At 42.4% G+C, this 20,171-nt stretch overlaps 2 protein-coding genes across 4 annotated transcripts; both read left to right on the top strand.

Moving 5' to 3' along the window:
• Positions 1-50: 50 nt before the first annotated feature.
• On the top strand, positions 51-15,012 carry adora2a (adenosine A2a receptor). Of its 3 annotated transcripts, none has more exons than XM_005802158.2 (3): positions 51-315; positions 7,201-7,864; positions 13,229-15,012. In XM_005802158.2, exons 2-3 carry the CDS (start codon positions 7,533-7,535, stop codon positions 14,262-14,264), a joined length of 1,368 nt encoding a protein of 455 aa, XP_005802215.1. In that variant the 5' UTR covers positions 51-315; positions 7,201-7,532; the 3' UTR covers positions 14,265-15,012. The 3 variants fall into 3 exon arrangements, with proteins under 3 accessions (XP_005802215.1, XP_023197577.1, XP_023197578.1); XM_023341809.1 differs by having other exon boundaries at positions 7,198-7,864; XM_023341810.1 differs by lacking the exon at positions 51-315 and adding an exon at positions 5,606-5,783 and having other exon boundaries at positions 7,198-7,864.
• Positions 15,013-17,267: 2,255 nt separating this feature from the next.
• On the top strand, positions 17,268-19,737 carry c11h22orf15 (chromosome 11 C22orf15 homolog). Its single transcript, XM_023342896.1, has 5 exons — positions 17,268-17,655; positions 17,737-17,823; positions 18,743-18,865; positions 19,156-19,230; positions 19,309-19,737. The coding sequence occupies exons 1-5, from the start codon at positions 17,631-17,633 to the stop codon at positions 19,416-19,418; spliced, it is 420 nt and encodes a 139-aa protein (XP_023198664.1). The 5' UTR covers positions 17,268-17,630; the 3' UTR covers positions 19,419-19,737.
• Positions 19,738-20,171: the final 434 nt, after the last annotated feature.

Here is a 20,171-nt window from a genome sequence, read left to right as displayed (position 1 = left end):
ACCATCATCTTTACAATGCTTTCTACGTGATCCGCCCCCGGAGAGGAAACGGCCACAATTCTGCAGAAAATGTTTTAGTAAGGGAGGGGAGAGTGAGAGACAAAGGCAGAGGAAAGGCGCTACATTCACTGAGGCACGAGAGCAACTTCTACACAGGAAGGCGGAAACACGGAGCTTTTCTTCTTCTTGCTTTTTAAAAAATTATTTCCTGGACTCAGCTGCTGCATGTCACTCTGAGCCGCAGCTCTCCTCTCACAGTTTTTTTTCCTTTTGAACCGAGTCTCCCGTTTTCTCTTTGAACGCGGTGGAGCGACGGTAAGTCAAATGAAATGATGTTTCCGTCATAGATATTACCTCTGCGGTGAATTATCTGGTTATGAACATGGAAGTAGGAGCAGCTCGGCGTGAAAGTTTGCGGGAGATGCGTGTAGTCCCTTTCAGCTTTCAGCCCGCAGTGACGGTGAGCATCTGTTTGGATGAAGGGCCACAGCTGCTCTGCGCTCCGGGGTCTGCATGTGTGTGCATGTGACTGGAACAGAAGTGGGTCCCCTCTAGAAATACGCGACAGAACCTTTTAGTTGATCAATTTATAGAACATGACGTGGTTTTAGTCAATGCTGTTATTTTTTTACGGTTAATATTGTTGTTGTTTTTTTTTTTTAAATATTATTTTTATCTAACCTTTGTCGACCTGCATTTCTAGTTCCAGTTTTATAAACTTTTATAGTTCATTTATTGCTCTCTCCTTCTCTTGTGCCATTCATTGGTTCCTTTTATTGCTCTCGGCTTTGTCATTGCTGAGACTCATTAGGTGTTTTATGAAGATATTTCTCTTGTTTATTGCTGTTTGTCCTGTGAACGGATCCAGGGCCGGATTCAGGAGATAATGGGTTTCAGCTTTGGTGCCCGGCCCAAACACGTTCCTGTTGCTTCTACATCCTGATCCCCGAGACGAAGCGATCCCAGAGGTTGGGGGTTATGTGAAAGTGACAATATGAGATTTTCAAAGTACACAGAAGGCAGTTTGTTCAGCCGCTGCATCACGGCGGTCGGAGCGCCTCGCTGCAAAGTAAGAAGCGGGTCGGTGGACGTATGATGCAGGAGAACATCTGACGGTTCATCTCTGCTCATCTGTCTTCATGATGGCATCTAGCCGACACACGAATACCGTTTAAAATAGAAGAAAAATAAACTGAGATGCATTTGATTATTTAGTTAGTTGTTTTTTTTGTTTGTTTTTTTTTTTTTTTTACCACAAAGAGATCTTCAAATGAAAAGTGTAAGGCAGAAATTTTATTTATTTATCACCTTTTTGATTTTTGTTTTTTTTCTCCATTGGATGTGGGACCACAAACCCATCGACCCGTGTTCACGTTTGCTCTATCCGGACCAGCGAAATAAACAATAATTAACCCCCTCTAAAAAAAAAACAAAATGTGGAAAGTGCATCCTTGAATCACCATGGCAACCACTGTGCAAATGCCTTTATTCCTTTAAGGCACATGTGTCATACTCCAGTCCTCAAGGCCCGCTGTCCTGCAACTTTTAGATGTGCCTCTGCTGCACCACACCTGAATAGAATAATTAGGTCATTAGCAAGACTCTGGAGAACTGATCTACACAAGGAGTAGGTAATTAAGCCATTTCCTTCCAGCGTTTCGTACCTGTGGCACATCTGAAAACTGCAGGACAGCGGCCCTTGAGGACTGGAGTTTGACACCCCTGCTTTAAGGCATGAGCTGCAGTTTCTCCCTCTCTCAGCTCCTTCAGACTAGCCAGCAGCAGTTAGCAAACACCTGGTGGAACTGAGCATCAGCTGAGCTCATTATAGGAGCTACTTCTGAGTGAAACTCTGGTGAAACCATTCCTAAAGGGTTAATAATTTCAAGATACTAAATTATGAAGTTAAAATTCTACATCATATTTGATGTATGTAGCATTATTGTAACAACTGAAGGAAACGGTTACTTGGTTATGTGGCTGGAAAACACATAACACTGCCCCTTTAATGTTAACACATGTCTATTTTCATCATCCGGTTTGTTTCTATTGCACATTTCAGCAACAAGGCCTTACATAGTTTTAGTACACGGTTAAAGTTATTCCACCTTATTTCTGGTGATTTCATCTTTATGCTTGAGAGACGTCTAACCAGTGAATCTGGAAGTTATAAAGTCATCTCTCAGCGGTACCGGGCCTTACAGGTGGGTGAGCTCTGTCTCACTGACGATCCCTGGAGTGTCTCCGCTGAACTCTGTAGCTCCATTTTAGGTCAGTTTAATTCCGTAGGAAACATCGCCGTCGTGGGACCATCAGTGCCGTTTCAGATATTCATAACTCCCATTATCGTCCTCTGGGATTTATTTTGATTTATTTTTGTTTGTTTCACACTGCTGTGGCTGGACCGTACTTCCGTTAAATCATAAGAGACCAAAGATCAACAAGGACCTTGTCTGCAAGTCCAAAAGAATAAAAATACAAATGGATAACTGCGCTGAGTTACAAAACAACAAGTCTGTAGAAATGATGTGTCGTCCAACCCAGAGGGAAAAGTCTGACTGGGAGAGCAAAGACCTTTGAGTTGCAGTGCAGCTGGAAACCTTTGAAAACCTAAAGAAGCGTTCCCTCTGAGGGAAACGGCTCTATAGAAGCAGCAACTGTCTGAATCAGAAGGCTTGCAGATATCCAGGAGTCTAATTACGCCCTGGATTAATTATCCTCCATGACTCAGATCCTGATAACAGCTTCAAAACGAACCCATCGAGAATCCACGAAACGTAGTCGCGTTAAAACAGATGTGAGCAAAGTTCTGCTTCGACGGACGGAAACCGAATGTCCCGACTCGCTCGAGTCAAGATTTGAACAAACAAACAGTAAATGCTCCCTGCTGAATGTTTTGTCATTTTCTTTCTGACAGATGGGGAAGAAGTCCGGGCGACTCCATGAATTCGCTTTGCTCGCGAGTTCTGTGTGGTGGGGAAATAAATATTCTGACCCCCCGTTGATTATTGCTTTAAGTTTGCTTTCTGACAAGGTCATGAAGAGTTTCCTCATTTTTATGTTAGTTTTGTTTCTCTGTGAATTTACTGACAGTAAAGAGGGGAGAAAAAAAGTTATAAGAGCACATTATTAAGAAGTAGGAAAACATACAGTATTTGCAGGTCACAAAGTAAAACAAGTGACGGATTCTCCATCAAGACATGTCTTCATCATGAGACTTATCCATGAAATCTTTGCTGACAGGCACAGTTACTTTTTCTACTGCCGGTCACCAAGTTTGCACAGATCTCAGGAGGAATTGTCGTCCGCAGAAACATTTGAAGGCTCCCTGGTTTCTTGGCTGCTGTTTGGAAAACGTACTTTTCGGTGCCCGTCACAGATTTTCTGTGTGCAGCGCATTAAATGGTCAGAAATGTATGGTCAGGTCTGGTTAGGTCAGACCTGACCATAGCGATGATGCTCTTTTAAAGGGCAGTACTAAGTATTTTCCAGGAAAATAGTGCCATTTTATAGCACAATCAAACAACTATGTTAACTTCGGTTGTTGTAAAAATGCTGCATATATCAAATGTGACTTAAAGGAAATTTCACTTCGTAATTTAACGCCTTGAAATCAGGCCTCTGTCTCTTTAAAAACTCCTCCTCTTTCTGAAACTCCGCCTTCAGGAAGTCTTCATAACATGGCTCCTCTATTAACCCTTTAACAACGTTTTTACCAGCGTTGCACTGAGAAGTAGCTCCTATAATGAGCTCAGCTGATGCTCAGTTCCACCAGGTGTTTGTTAATTGCTGCTGGCTAGTCTGAAGGAGCTGAGTGGGGGAGTCACAGGAGACGGCTGCTCTGTGAGGCAGAAGCTTAAGGAGCTTCATCCTCAGAGGCAGCACTAGATCCACTCAGGCCTTTTTGCACAGCTAAATGGTTGCCATGGATATTAAAGGGCTGGATGAGACATTTAATTCTCTGACTTCACGATCAGCCTTTAAGTGACCTAGTTATTCTAGATTTTTGGGGCGATATTAGGTCTGTTAATCTTTAAAGGAAATTACGGCCCCCAAACGTTCGAGCTCAGTGCGGCATCAGACGTTTTCTCCCCCCCCAGACTCCGATTAGCAGAAGCTGGATGTCTGTGACCAGCTGTCAGACTCTGCTGAGCTAATGGGTGTTGTTCACACAGCCATCTGAAATGTGATTAATGGAGCATGCTCTTATCTGCCTCCATTGTAAAAGCACCCAGAATTTATTCTTGCCAAGCTAGACTTTTTTGTGGAAAGTTCATGTGACCACGTTGTAATTATCTAATGCAGAATGTTGCTTCAGTCATTCAGGATCTGTTGTTTCCTCTTCTTCGGCTGTCTTGGGCGCCCTCACATACCCACCGGTTCCTAAGTTGAGCCACTATGACACATGCATGCCCCACATATTGGGTAGGCGCCTTGTCTTTTTGCGAAACCCAGAATTCTGCCAAACTCTGTTGTTTCAGACATATAGCCATGTCTCTACGGACATGGATGAGCGATTTTATGTGGAAAAGCTTGACTGACCCAAAACCGATGGAGCACCTTTGGGATGAATTAGAGTGGAGACCTGGAGCTGGGTCTCCTCGTCCAACATCAGTGCCTGACCACACCAATGTGCCTCCTGTAGAATTGTCAAAAAAATGACCTTAGACACAAACACACTCCTCCATCCAACAAGGCTTTAGAGCTTTTTTCCCTCCACTAAATGATAGTCTTAGTTTGTGATTAGTACTGCGACAGGTCAGAAAATCTAAATTAGAGTCATAAAGGTAATAAATCCTCCATTGGTCAGTATGGATAAGCACTATAGTTTGCTGTAAAATGATTTCAACGATCGCCTCATGTATAATCGATCTCCTTTTGTCTTTATTTCACATTTCAGCAACGAGACATTTCAAGTGCTTTACATCATGAAAACATAAAAACATCAGGAACACATCACGCAGTCACCAGTTCTGAAACCAGCAGCATTTCATTTTGTCGTGTCATCGTTAAAATCATCAATATGCAACACACATGTTGGCCAATGTGCCAGAATGCTGCTGCTCCGAGTTCGGCAGACCTGTGAAGACACTGTTTCTGTAATCAGCGCAAAGGTAAAGATAAACGCATGGATGAGTTTCTCTAGGTCTTGTTCGGACATCAGTCATTAGACTCTAAAGCCGGGAAATGTTCTGCAGGTGATAGATGGCCGGCTTTGCAACCGTCTTTATGTGTCTGTGAAGGTTCAGGTCAGAGTTCAGCCTGATCTCTGGTTTCCAGCTGTAATCACTGATGCTGTGTGCCGACTCTAGATCGTTCCTCTTTAGGTCCAGAGATAAGTTAGTTTACAAAGTGATATTAAAAATATGTTCAGAGAAGGTGGCATCACACACACATGCATCTGCAGAAACACAGATCATCATTTCATCATTACAATCATTTCATTCAACAAAATGTTGATTTATCCTGGGGAATTTTTCCTCGGTGGCAACCTTTCGCAGCGCGTTGCAACGTTTCCACCAACAGACTGTGCCTTTTGTCTGTGCAGCAGGAAGCAGCTTCCCCTCTGTCACCTCCATCGCTTCCCCATCTACATCAACAAGTGTTAGCTAACCGTCTGAGCTGATGTAAATCACACTGCACTGCACTCACAAGGCTGGAACTATTCGCTTCGGATCTGAAAAATCTGCAAAGCAGGAAAAATGGCCGGCCACCCTCTGCATCAACTGGGTTAGCAGAAATCTTTAGGAGGAGATGATTTTATATTGCTACATATGCAAAATGTATGTACCGTAGCTTTAAAAGTGAGTTTGGTTCTGTTCTAGTCATTTCCTCTAAGAATGTAATGCAATTATGTGACGTGTTTTGAAATTCTAAATACATGTGAACAAGTGCGACAATTCATTTTAAAATATTTTTCATGCTTGTTTTGAAGTAAGTTAAACTCAGTGTTGTCATTTCAGACCTTAAATTAATATCATAAATGGTCACTGGCCTGAAAGAACTTCATATCAAGAACTTCATATTTACATATTTAAAACAACTATTTTACTGAAAATAGATGTTTTTTTATACAAACTGCTCTCACATTGCTGCTCTGTTTATGAAACCATCAGCAACATCCCAGTAATCTGCATGGATTAGAACGAAGATCGATGTATTTCTGGATCTCGATGTCAAAACTACGGTTAGTTTCGAAAACCGTATTTGAGTTTTTACCGTTTTTATGTTTGTACACACAGGAACCTGCGAGCCTCTGTGGTTCCTCTGCTTTTGCTAAATGTTCTTGATTATCAAGCAAAACCTTTAATATCCAGATAAACTGAGTAAATAGAAAATTAACCCAACTACGCCATTAAATCCCAGGTTTCATGTGTGCAGAATTGTTTTACTTCAGCCATATTGGAGTGTTTTCTAAAATGAGTTGTTTTGCAGCAGTGTAAGCCTAGACTTTGACTAGTCCACCTGAAAACCTTTGATTTTTTTGCATTGGGTTTTAGCTCCTGGTTTGCTTTTGCATCAAGTCCTGAAGCAGCAAAGCAGCTCAAGACCGTCACACTGTTACCACCATGTTTGTCTGCATGGTGTCCTTCTGTCTTAGTTTGATACCACATTTAAAGTGACACACACTTTTCAAAAAGTCTGATGGATAGATACATCCTTTTCTCTCTGCAGAGGTTTTGGCTTCGGCAGTCTCCTGTGGATTTTACCCCGTCGGTGTCTGATTGTTGATGATCATGTGGATGTTTCTCTGGGTTTGTGACGTTCTGGTCGAGCTATAGATGAGCTCCTGTTAGTAGTTAAGTTGTTTTTATCAGGCCGAACACTTGTGTGAATCTTGTGAATGGCTCTAATTGTAGTTTCTGGAGTCCCAACACTTCTGGAAGATTTTCCAGATTGATAGACTTTCATGTGGTTTTGAATCTTCTTTTGACGATGCGTCGCCTTTTCAGACCCTTCGGTCTACTTCATGTTGTCAGACTGGTTCTATCAAAAGTTTTCTAAAATGATGTTAATCGTTATATATAAATGTCTTACGTTCAGCTAGCTTCGATGCTATACAACTGTTTATTTCATTTCGGGGAACTTGATGTCTGTTTTTGCCCTTAAGCTGGTCTCATTATCAGTATTTAAAGTAACTTCCTGTAGAGTAACAGCACTTCCTCTTTCTGTTTTCTGTCAATCTTTTATCTCCAGCAGCATGATGTTCCCATGATGCCTCTCATCCCTTCCAGGATTCCTGGAAACGCAGCGCAGACGGGAAGGAGTTGAAACAGAGACAGAAGAGCAACTTTTGTTTTTCTTAGTTTTTTATGTGGATTAGAGAAAGCCTCATGTGAAGCTGGATCAAACATCAGTTTTTCAGCTGTCCAGTTGTGAACTTGCCCTGGCTGGAGATTTTTTTTTTCTTTTTTCTTTTGGATGCTTCTGTAAGCCGTGGAGGTGAGGAGGTGAGGAGGCCGGCAGGCTGCAGCTATGGACGTTGAGCGGTTCCCTCCCTCCTCATCAGCGACCTCTCCTCCCGTGTCACCATGCTCAGCAGCGAGAGCATCCTCTACATCGTCCTGGAGCTGCTGATCGCCGTGTTCTCCGTCCTGGGGAACGTGCTGGTCTGCTGGGCCGTTTGCCTCAACAGCAACCTGCAGAGCATCACCAACTTCTTCGTGGTGTCGCTGGCCGTGGCCGACATCGCCGTGGGAGTCCTGGCCATCCCGTTCGCCATCGTCATCAGCACGGGATTCTGCTCCAACTTCTACGGCTGCCTATTCATAGCGTGCTTCGTCCTGGTCCTCACCCAGAACTCCATCTTCAGCCTGCTCGCCATCGCCGTCGACCGCTACGTCGCCATCAAGATACCACTCAGGTGAGTGCACAAGAGGACGATCCCGTTGGTTAGTCACTGATGTGGTGTGTTCGTTTAGCTCCTATGTCTTGACGAGCAGCTTCAAGTCGTTTGGTTTGGACTGATGCGGCACGTTTCTTCACCGGGACAGGGCTGGTCTGTCAACCTTTCCAAACTACATGTGGCAGGGAGCCGGTGCACACAGGGAATACCCACACAGAGACGGAAAAAGTATCCAAACTCCACACAGCCCGGATTTAAGCCAAAGGCGAGAGACTTTACTACCACACTGCTCTGGATGTGAGAGCAAAAATACAGTTTCAGTGAGAAGTCTACACACACTCAGCATTGTTATGGATGCTGTGATCATTTTTTGTCTTTTACTGGTGCATTTCAACAATTCTTCTTTCAGTGGGAAAGGAGTTTCAATAAGAATCATAGGAAGAAGTTTGAATTTTTAGTTGTGGATTTTCTCATATTTATTTACTTTCCGGCTGGAAACTCACTAACATTTATATTAAGAGGCAATATTGTATAAAATTGACTTTTTTTTAGCTTTGCGTCATGTTACAATTTTCATCCATGATCAAAAAAAAAATGTGAGTTTGTTGCCTTGATTCTTTCATGCATCTTTGAGAAATCCATGATCCATTCAACTGAGCAAAACGCCTGAGTGGACATAGCTCCGCCTTCGAGACGCAGCTCCTCCTCAGAGCTGCAGTTCCTGAGCTTCCATCTCACATAGCAGCTCTCCAAAACAAGTCCCTCACTCAGCTCTTTCAAACTAGCCAGCAGCAATTAGCAAACGCTGGTGCATCTGCTGAGCTCATCATAGGAGCCACTTCTTAGAGCAACCCTGGTGAAAACACTGCTAAAGGTTTAATAGAGGAGCCATGTTGTGATGACTTCCTGAAGGCGGAGTTTCAGAAAGAGCAGGAGTTCTTAAAGAGACAGAGGCCCAATTTCAAGGTGTTAAATTATGAAGTCGAATTTATTTTAAGTCATATTTGATATCTATACAGCATTTTTATTACAACTGTAGGTGAGATAGTTACTGTTTTCTAAAGGACTTTTATCCAGTTAGTGGAAATGTGAGCCTGCGTGAATAAAACAACTGAACAACCATTTCTGATTCTGTAACCACTGAAGCTGCTTGATGGACAATAATTGCACTTTGAAAAGAGAAGAACTTCAATTGATAAAGTCTAAACATATTTATATGACACTGATGTGACAACTGTGTGAAGTAGATGTCCAGTCAGCAGCTGCATCCTGCTGCTGTAACAGAAATGTAGCTTCCTTAAATTTCGGATGACTCACGATGCATCAACCAACAACATATTAGCAGTTTGCTGCGCTGAGTTGACATATTACAATGTTAGCAGCAGTGCAGGCGGTGAGATCAAAGATGTAACGTTTTCTGCTTGGAGTTCGATGCTGTTCTGGCATCTGAAGTGAGCGAGACGAAGAAGGTTTAATGCAACACGGGCTGGACCAGGACAGGAAGCTGAGAACTTTGGTATTTCCTCACCAATAACAATACATCTAGACTTCTTCAATTTCAATACATCACTAAAATACAAGGACGTATATCAGCACTAACCTCTTGTAAATCTCTGCAAGGAATAAGGGAACAGATCAAATAAATGTCTGGTGATTTTTACAAACACTTTAATCACAAAAATGAAATCAAAGCCCAAAACTTGTTGATACAGATTTGAAATGCTACAGACGTTTCTCTTTTTCTACTGGATCACTGTGAATCTAGCTTCTGGTCAGCTGTCATCAACAATGGAGTAGTTTGTTTCTCTTAACGGGGGTTAGAGAATTGGTTATGAGACGTCAGCGTCTTACCTCCAGCTGACAGCAGACACAGAGATCCCAGTTTAGAGAATCACAAGGAAGTTCTCATGAGCAAGCTAAGCTAAAAATAAACAATATTCTGGATATTAACATACAGCTTTGCCTCTGACAGTTATTTACATGAGCGCTGTTTTCTGTACCAAACATTGCGTATCAATATGCTCAGTTTGTTTGTTATAATTCGCTGTATGAGCCAGTTGTATTCTGGCTCATACAGCTGTGCACATACTCAGAATTGCTGAGTAAGTTTTAAGTTAAGCACGTTATTTTAATAGTGAAAATGTGTACTTGATTTGATCCATTCACAGATATTTAATGAGTAAAGCCTCTCAAAGCAGTTTAACAAAAAGTATAAATAAAGTTCTACATCTGACCCAGTGACTTTTTCTGGACTTCATTTATCTTTAACCTGTTAAATATATTTCAAACAGAAGGTGCTCAAAATGTTCCAGGTTAGTGGAAAATGTTCCTGTTCTCAAAATTCACGCAATTTAAAAGATTTCTTATTTTTACTGCAAAATCAACCCGGTTATCGGAGCAGAGAAGGAATCTTGCTTTAATTAAAAAACAAAAACAAACAAAGGAATTCTCTCTATTTAAAAAATAATTTCCCCACCGTTTCTATAGTCTGGGGATGGTGGTGGAGGATAAGACTTAATGTTTCATCTAAACCAGACAGCCTTTTGATTCTCGGGTTCCTCTAAAGGCTTTCTTTACTCCAAACAGCAGAAGCCTCACGGTTGGAGTATAAATTTAATTCCTGTATATAAAGATGAGCCATTTGTACCAGAGGGTTTTGGACGTATAAGTGTCTCCAAAATTGGAGTTTCCCGTGGGACCGTGTCCCCCTGGCGCAATCAGTTAAATATTGCAATGATTGCTTATACAGACACTAACCCCACCCCCAGCGATTAGACTTCACTGTAAAAACCCGATCAGGCGTCCTGCCTGCCGGGTTTTTCGCTCCGCTCTGCGCTATCGGTGTCTCTACCAGCCTTTTAGTTCCCTGAGTTCATGCCTTACCTCATGCTGTGGCGTGACCCTGAAACAATCAGCCTGACCTCAGCGACGCATTGAAGCGCTCTGCCTTCCTGTCCCACTGACTCACACAGACTGTTTTCACACAGCCTCTTCCTCCTGCTGAGGATGCTCTACGTGAGGGCTCCTCTGTGTTATTTTGTGCATCCCTGGCGGGATGGGGGGGGGGGGGGGGGGGGGGGGGGGGGGGTCTTGTTTTTGCAGCATTAACCTTTTGCACTTTAACATCTCAAGAATGTGATAGAAACAGTCTCAGCTGCTCTCCCACACTGCACAACAGGCAAACTCAAAATAGACTCCTTCCTTTGAGGAATCCCGCAAAAAACGTCGTAGTTTATCTTTGTCTCTTAGATTGGTTTCCGGGAGAAGAGGTGCTTATGCAGAAAAATAAGTAGATAATAAATCAGGCAAAAGTTCGTAAACGATGTGCTTGTTTATATATTATCCATGTCTGTGTTTAATTAAGCTTCAGACTGGATGATTTTGCAGTTTGTTCACATCAGCCCTTCAGAAACTTTTATTTGAGGCACACAGCCTGTTATTCTGGTGACAGTGGGGCTTTAACAATGAGTCCAGCCACTGGTGATTTTTGACATGAGCAGTATGGTTAGGGCAGCATTAAGGGTGAGCTGTAAGTTTTCACCTGAAAAATTCATTAGTCTAATTTTCAAATGTCCTTAATACCAAAAGATAAAATATTGAAAACACTTCCGACGAGCAGAAACCTTCGATGAATCTCAATTCTGTGTAAAATTATTAATTTCAAATTTAACCTGTCTAATTAGTTCATATTTTGGGCAGTTTTATATATTTTAAATATATATATATATATATATATATATATATATATATATATATATATATATATATATATATATTTTAGCACTTACAGGAATCTACAAAGCAGATGCTAACTGTAGCAGAGTTAGCATCTAACAGTTAACTCAAATTGTGTGTCTCTTTTGAAAGGCTAGTACTTCTTTGGTTATGTAATGAAATGTTGCCTTTGTTTTTGACTCTGTCAACACTCAGAAACATTTCACACTCGAGCTAAGGATGTCTGAAAAAGCGCTACGGTTTGCTAGGTGTAGCTTTGCTAGCTGCGCCACACAGGCTGATGATTCCTGTAGAGTTTAAAGACTCTGCAGGAATATATTGGCGGATTAAGGTTGAGCAGTGATGTGTGTGTGTGTGTGTGCCACCGGTCTAATGCTATGGAAACTGTCTGACATGCTAACACTGCAAAAACACAAAATCTTACAAAGTATATTTAGTGCAAACATCTTAGCACACTTGAAATAAAACAAAACAAATTTACAAGTAGCTTTTCAGCAAGACGAGTTACTTGTTATAATTGAAAAATACCTGGAATTAGTATTTTTTTAAATCAATGTTCAAGAAATATTGACTTAAAACAATCTCCTATATGTCTCGCTAAAAAGTTACTCATATGTCAGTTTGTCTTATTTAAAGTGTGTAAAGATATTTGCACTAGAAACTTGACAAAAATACTTGGTAGGATTTTGTGTTTTTGTAGTGAACATGTTTCATACCTCCAGCTTTCTCTAAGTTTGATTTGCAGTCATATTGAATGTTGAATCTTAGGAGGTAGTCAAAGACCAGCAACTTTTAGCAGTCAAATCTGACAATATATATATTTTCAACTAGGAATTTGGATCAAAGGTTTACTTCTGTCTCCACAGACTCTCCATCGAATCCCCCTTTTCGGCTCTATAACCATTTGGGTCTGCTGTTTTACTCCATCCAATTTTTGTAGTGACGGCATTGTGAGAAGCCTTACTTGTGAAACGTACCTCAAAGACAGAAAGCCATCTTGCCTTTGCCGTTACATGAGAGAGACAGAGAGAGAGAATGCCTTGTAGAAAAAGATGTGGAAGCCAAATTTAATCAAACTTTTCGGACTTTCCAAGCTGTTGTCACAAGGCCTTGGACTTTTGCCACAGACAGACAACTTCTCATGACTGTTTTGATTTTATCCTTGACAAGGCTACAACCACACTGGAGACTGGAACTACAAGCGCCACTTCATCCAAAGTTTTGAAATCAGTGAACATTTCTCTAATTGAAGTGACCAGCTCCTGGTCAGCGAGATGCATTGAGTAAGGTGTGCAGTTCTGAACCAATGCTCAGATGTTCTCATGGGGATCTTTTTTTGATTGGTTTAAAAGTTGAAAACGTTTGCATGTCTGCACCAACTGGTCTGGTGTGTGAATCTATGAAAATGACAGATGGTCACCGTTTGGTGCCAAATCTATTTTTATCTCTATTTTTGCATTTTGAAGCTGTGCTTACAACCTGGTTACAATCCAACTGCATCAAAGGCTAAATATCTTAAAAAGGTGTGTCACTAACTTTCAGCATTGCAACGTCTCCTGCCATGAGATCTTGTTACGCTGCTGGTTGGCATCATAGGACCAGACAGTTGGATCTTATACTTAATGTTTGCACTTTCTTGTTCTGCAGGTACAACAGCTTGGTGACAAGCCAGCGGGCTCGAGGCACCATCGCCTTTTGCTGGGCTCTGTCAATCATCATTGGTCTGACCCCCATGATGGGCTGGCACAAAGAGTTCAACAGTACCGAGACCAACAACAACAACAACACCTGCCAGCCGGACCAGATGAAGTGCCTGTTTGAGGCGGTAGTGAACATGGAGTACATGGTTTACTTCAACTTCTTTGCTTGTGTACTAATCCCCCTCCTGCTGATGCTGGCCATCTATCTGTGCATCTTCATGGCAGCTCGCCACCAGCTCAAGCTGATTGAAGTGGAGGCCTTTCGCGGAGAAAAGTCGCGCTCCACTCTGCAGAAGGAGGTCCAGGCCGCCAAGTCTCTGGCCATCATTGTTGGGCTGTTTGCCGTCTGCTGGCTGCCTCTGCACATCATCAACTGCTTCACCCTGTTCTGCCCCAAGTGCCGGCGCCCTCCCGGTTGGATCATGTACGTGGCCATCATCCTTTCCCACGCCAACTCCGTCATCAACCCCTTCATCTACGCCTACCGCATCCGAGAGTTCAGGCAGACCTTCCGAAAGATCATCCGGCGCCACATCCTGGGCTGGCATCCCGTGTTGGACAGCAGCGGCAGCGAGCGCAACTCCACACACAACGCCATCGCGGACTCCATCAGACTCAAAGCGAACGGCCTCAAGTTGGACCTCTTCGCCGAGCCCAGCACTAGCAGCAGCTGTGAAGACTCCAGCAGCCGCCCCGCTAGCATCTCTCCTGTAGGGGGCGGCCTGGTGGCGGTCTGTCACCCTCCTCTGTCAGTCATCATCTCCAATTGTCCTCAAGCTGGGACGCGCGCACTGCAAGCCCTCAGGCAGACTAAAATCCCGCAGGCGCGCCGTCTGAGCTTTGAGGAACGAGAGCATGGCTACGCGGGAGCGGAAAGTCTGGAGGATAAAGGCAAACGGAACATCGGCTCGACCCAGGTCTCGCCGCTCTTCACCAACCAGAGCAGAAAGAATTGCTTTTGCGAGCCGCAAAGAGTGTCCTGACAAATACACAGGAAGGATGAGGGGGAACTAATTCAGGAGCCGAGCGATCAAATATCCTCCGGGGATTGGAGAGGAGATGGGAGCGGTGATAACGGATAACAGGCAATAAATGTCACAGAGATAAATTAAACACACTGACTTTTTTTATGTAAGCCGGAGGGAAGAATCTATAAAGCACCTCTTGTGGTCCGGAGCGCTCAAACTGCCTCTTGACTAGAGGACAATGATTTAAATCGATGAAGCAGCTGACACATCCGTCTTCAACCTCAAGGTCCTCTTGCAGTCAGAAACTGTTTGTTTTAGCAGACAAGACCGGCAAGCGTTTTGTATTTACTTTACAAATAAGTTGTGGTTGTTGAAAATGCACTTTGTCTCGTATAAACTACCTGACTCAACGCAGGCTGTCAAGGTTTCTCAGGCCGTCTGTGGAAAACATCGCTTTTCAAAACTTCTGAAATAAGAATATATTGGGCTACACATGAATTTCACCTTTTCTGTACTTTTCCCTTCATCAATGCCAACATTTGTCACTGAGTCACAGACGTCCAGTTTTATTTTGCACCTCAGGGTTTCCAACAGTTCAGACTGGTTTCCTTCAGCTTAGTTTTGTTTTTTAAAGCCATAGGGGGGGAAATGGGATAATGCAATGCTGAAATGGAAACTGATGTTGGTGTTCGCTCAGCGAGGCTTTGACGTGTTGTAAAAATTGATTCAGATGTAAAATAAAAAAGTAATTTATCATTATAAACGATTGCATTTCGAATGTGTTACACTCTCTTGCAACCTGAACAAACAGTTTGTGATGAGTTTGTTCCAGAAGAACCACTATTATATTGTTCTTGTGTGTAGGTTTGCATGAAAGTCCTGCCTTTAAATAGATGCTCTGACAAAAGAATAACTAAACGCTACAATGGCCCCAAAGTGATCCCACGCATTATTCAGTGCAGCTCCAGGCTTTCCTGCCTTTTATCTGGAACATGTTTCATATCAGATTTGGAAGCCCAACAAACTGAGTCACAGCTCTTCGCTTGCCTATGCTGGGAAACGGTTAGTTAGGGCCTCCAACTATCTCTGGACTTCTTTATTTTCCCAGCTTTTATCACGATTCCCCCGTGGGTTCAGGTTCCCACTTCTTTTTGAAAGCTTCTCTGGGATCCTTAGGACTTTTTTCTTCAATAAATCATTCATCAAGTCCTTTGAGACGTCATGCTCTGCTGCTGACCTGCAGAATCTCCTCAGCTGGATCATTTGAACGCCACACTGTCAATATCACACTTGCAGTATATTAGCCTTAGATTGCAGGACTACAAAGGAAACTGGTTAATGGTTCTTTCTTTTTGTTAGAACAAAAACTGAACATAAGATACGTAGAGCAGAGATGCATAATATTGGATTTTTGGTCGATATACAATATGATGATACACTAAAACTCATTTGGCCGATAATCGACATATTACCGATATTTTTTTCCTATACCTACTTACTGAAAGTATATAACTTTCTCTACTGAGGAATTAAAGTACTACATTGTCTTTGATCATTCAGCCTGCTACCAAATGCAAATGCTAAAAAGGAGGCTAAAAATGATGCAACACTTTCAACTTGCATTATGTTTAATGTCAACATTTATTTATGACATCAGCTCTCTCTAAGACAATGATGACACTCACATTGCAAATTTGTGAATCTTCGCAAAACGAAACTCAACCTGCTCACAAGCAACAAGTGAAAAGCACATCAGTCGTGAATTAATACTTAGCAGTTTCTTATGATGCTGTTCTGTGATGCAGGCACCATTGTCACTGGTCTGTCATATAAAAGTAACGCCTTTTATATCAGTGAATTATTTTGATGGAATGGCCGATATTAAATTCTACAGGAAGTATCGGCCGATACAGATACCATGCCGATGATATCGTGCATCCCTAATGTAGAGTCATGATAAGAAGAAAGCACACCGTGTCCTTAGAGGTTTTATCTATCAGGAGAAAATAACATCTAAGCTAAAGTGTAGAAAAGCCCAAAACGGAATCCACTTTGTTCAAAAGCCACAGCATGGGACACGGATCCAACTGAGGGATTCTTCATAAGCCACTCCCCAACCAGAGACAAAGTCTCTGACCTGGACTAAAGTGAACAGAGACTGGGTTATTACATAGTGGCCAAAGTCCTATTCTCAAATTTAAAAAACCCCAAAAAAAAACAAACAAACAGTTTTGTCATTTTATTTAGAATTCAAGGTACCTGAGTCTGGAGGAAGAGTGGAGCTTCCCTCTGCTGACAAGCATTATTTTCATTTTCAAGCAGGACATGATACTCACCCACTCTGCCAAAAGTACAGACCTGCTTTACTGACCATGATTTCACAGCCATTGGTTGGGCATTGGCCTCAGCTCCACCCCTCAGTGGATGGAAGTGGTATTCAGCTCCGGGCCTCTTTAGGGCCGACGTCCTGCAGCTTTAAGATCCGTCTCTGGTCCAACATGCCTGAACCAAATGGCTGAATTACCTCCTCACTTTGCGCACACAAACAAAGAATTTGACTTCAGTTTAGTTTTTGCAAATAGCACCCTGTAGACCTGAAGGTACAATTGAAACAGTTTGTGTCCAGGATATGTGGGGTCTGCAGAGATGTTAGGTGACCTTTTCTTGATCCTAGACAAGTCCTGGAAGAATGAAAGGGTAAGATCTCCTCTCTGCAGACCTCATTGGTCATTGCATTCTGGTCCTGAAATGTTTTATGTTGAACCAAACTGGATAAACACAGAACTGACTAAATTATGGCAGAGCACATGATGAGGAAGCAAAGTCTCTGCTGGGCCTTCTTCTGACAGCGTCTGTGTGTTAGGATCATCTCAGGTCAGGAGAAAAGCTTGGTTCCTCTGAACTGGAAGCGATGTACAGCAGACATGCCGTAGTTTAGGACTCTTGTAATGCTGTACGGATTGCACAACCTGCAAAGATGGACTGGATTCTTTACCCAGCATGAGCAGCGAAACTATAAAGTCCATTCTTTCCCTCAGTCTTGGCATCACCGACCAGTAAACATCGACGAGAGGCAGAGAGCCAGACTTTCTGTTTGTAGAGACTCCATGGACACGAGCATCAGCAGGTCTTTGTCTCATTTACAAGACTGGAGCTTTGTGAAGGAAAAGAAGAGGTGAATTCAGGGAAGTGTGTGTGTGTGCAGTTAGCTGGGACATTCGTTCACTTTAGCACTGAGTTTGTAGGAAACAAAAAGCGCGCACCGCAAGAGGGAGCGGTTTTCTGTGTGGATTTGGTGTCTGTTCTGGACTCTGCGTTACATTTCAGCTCGTGGTTGAGTTGGTTGGAGCTGTGGAGCCGAAACACAGCCGGCGCTGGAGGATGTTTGTCACTGTCCTGTTTGGAGGTCAGAACATTTCCTGTACTCAGATTGCAATACTGTTGATTTCTGCTGTTGCTGGTTTGACAAAGGAGCTTATCTTGGCAGACGGCAGGATGGAAATGTTAAACCTAAACTGTAAACTGGTCAACTTCATCCATCACCTGAAGGAAAAGTGTGGCCTGGACTTCAAAGGTAACTGAACGGGTCAGTCATGGCTCCAAATTAAACTATTTAACATGAACGTTTAACCAAACAAACTTCTGTTTTCAACTTTCATCTTCATTTATGCAGTAGTTTTTGAACTCCTTGGACTTTTTCTATTTTCTCATGTTACAGCCAAAACCTTCAATGCATACTGCTGGGATTAACGTGTAAAATAAACACCTGTTAAGTGATAAAGACAAATTATACATAGTAGAAAATTTGCGTTTGGCTCCCTGAGTCAATTGAATCTTATTTAACTGCAGTTTCTCCTCTAAGTCTGTGAACCTCAGTGATCAAGTCTTGACACAAGTTTTCAAGGAACTTCAGGTCTGGACTTTGAAAATGCATCTGACAGGACAGATTCTTTCATCTGAGCGGCGGATCGCAAACATTTTCTAAAAATGTGGACATTTCTGAGTTTGAAAAGTTGGACATTTTCTAAAAAAATAAAATAAAATAAATTTAAAAAGGTATCATTTCAGAGATTTTCTTGGAAAAAACAAGAAAAAATTTTTGTTCAAAAAAGTTACAAAAAAAAAAATTACCGTTGCAAATTTTCTGAGTTTGTACGGTCAAAACCTTTCAACTTTTGGAAATTTTATGAGAAATTGTATGAGATACACACACACACACACACACACACACACACACACACACACACACACACACACACACACACACACACACACACACACACACACACACACACACACACACACACACACAGTTGGTAAGTCATTTCAGTCTATTAAGAGGACTTACAGCATCACTACAGTTGATGCTACAGTCCGCATAAACCTCAGAAATGTACCGCTGCGCCCCTGACAGTCGTACATTTCAGGAACCTGAACTTATAACATTTGCACCATTTCTTGGACCTGTCCTCAGCCGAACCTTCCCTCCGTAGAGCGCGTGGAGCTGATGGACAGCGGGGGCCGCGTGATGAACCTGGAGCCGCTGCAGCACAGCGGGGCCCCGGCCGGCAGCGTGCTGGCAGCCAGGCGGCTCTACGTCCTCCTGCGGGTCTGCCGTGAGTCCGCCTCGCCCGCTCCGCTCCGTCAGCACGTCTTCACAGGAACAACTGCTCAGATCTGCAAAGCTTCCTCAAAGCTGGATCAAGTCTGAGCAGACTTATCAGATCCCATCGTTATTAGATCGAGAACACAAAACAGAATTAGGATTAGAGGTTTCACAGGGAACCTGAAGTGAAATACTGCACATGTTGCTGCCCCGATGTTTTGTTTTTGAAGCCACGTGATGCTGAAGGGCAGCAGCTGACTGCTATGGGTGTTTATGATTTTTTTTATATTTTTTTCCTAGAAGGAAATGAAGAATCGGGGGATTGCAAATATGTCTCTCTCCTGAACAACACCGAGAGCCACCCGGAGTTTACAGGTGATGAAAACTACTAGTGGCTCGTTAGGTCCCCCTGCTGGCCAAATCATTTTCTGACGCCTGTTGTGTTTATTGCAGAACTGCTGAGGAAACTATCAAATCCCAACCAAGAGACAGAGAGAAATGTCAGAAGGTTGCGGACACAGAGGAGTAAAAACATCTCAACTGACAGGAATAAGAAATCTTAAATATTTATAATTTCATTTCCTTATTGTTCCTTAGCTTGTAATGTTGGTTTTCACATCAAAAAGTGAACCACCTTCTCTCACAGCATATTATTAATCAAAACCAACAGGTTAAATGTTTCCACTGTTAGTAATCGGCTCTGTCAACTGATATGTAATGTACTGATTTATGTAATGAAATAAGTTTATATTAACACCAACCAAAGTGTAATGTCTACTTTTGCTTTCAAGACGCACTCTATGTTACAGCCACTGTTAGATTTTCTAAACTCAGCACATCTCCAGTCACTGCAGTATATTAAAGTTTTCTGCTCTCCCTCTCCATTTGTGCAAACGTTGTAAATTTCTGCTGCTGTTAAAATGAATGTCTGGCTCCAGGTCGGTGCGTCTCCTTGTTGTCGTCTCGTGACAATAAGAGACTAAGGTCCAGTGAATCTCACTGTGATCCATATGGAGTAATGCGACTGACCAGCAGCAAATAGAGCAGGACTGTGCTCTACCTAAAATACTCTGGTCGTCTGATTTTTTCTCTCACTGCAGCTTTAAATCATTTTCAATATGTCTGTACCAGCTTTGCATATCGAGGAAACAAATAGTAGAAGTTTTAGGAAGAAATATTGCAATTTGTTAGTATTATTTATTTTCAACATGTCGCTAAACACAATTTGAAGAACGTGAATTTTCAGGCTATTAGGTTAACGCAGAAAAAACAAGAACAAAAAAAAACCCCTTCAGTTTCACCATAACAACAAATGT

This window comes from Xiphophorus maculatus, chromosome 11, assembly GCF_002775205.1.
Source record: "Xiphophorus maculatus strain JP 163 A chromosome 11, X_maculatus-5.0-male, whole genome shotgun sequence".
Lineage (NCBI taxonomy): Eukaryota > Metazoa > Chordata > Actinopteri > Cyprinodontiformes > Poeciliidae > Xiphophorus > Xiphophorus maculatus.
The sequence above is the reverse complement of the archived record's forward strand: the minus strand, read 5'-3'. Positions and strand labels throughout refer to the sequence as shown.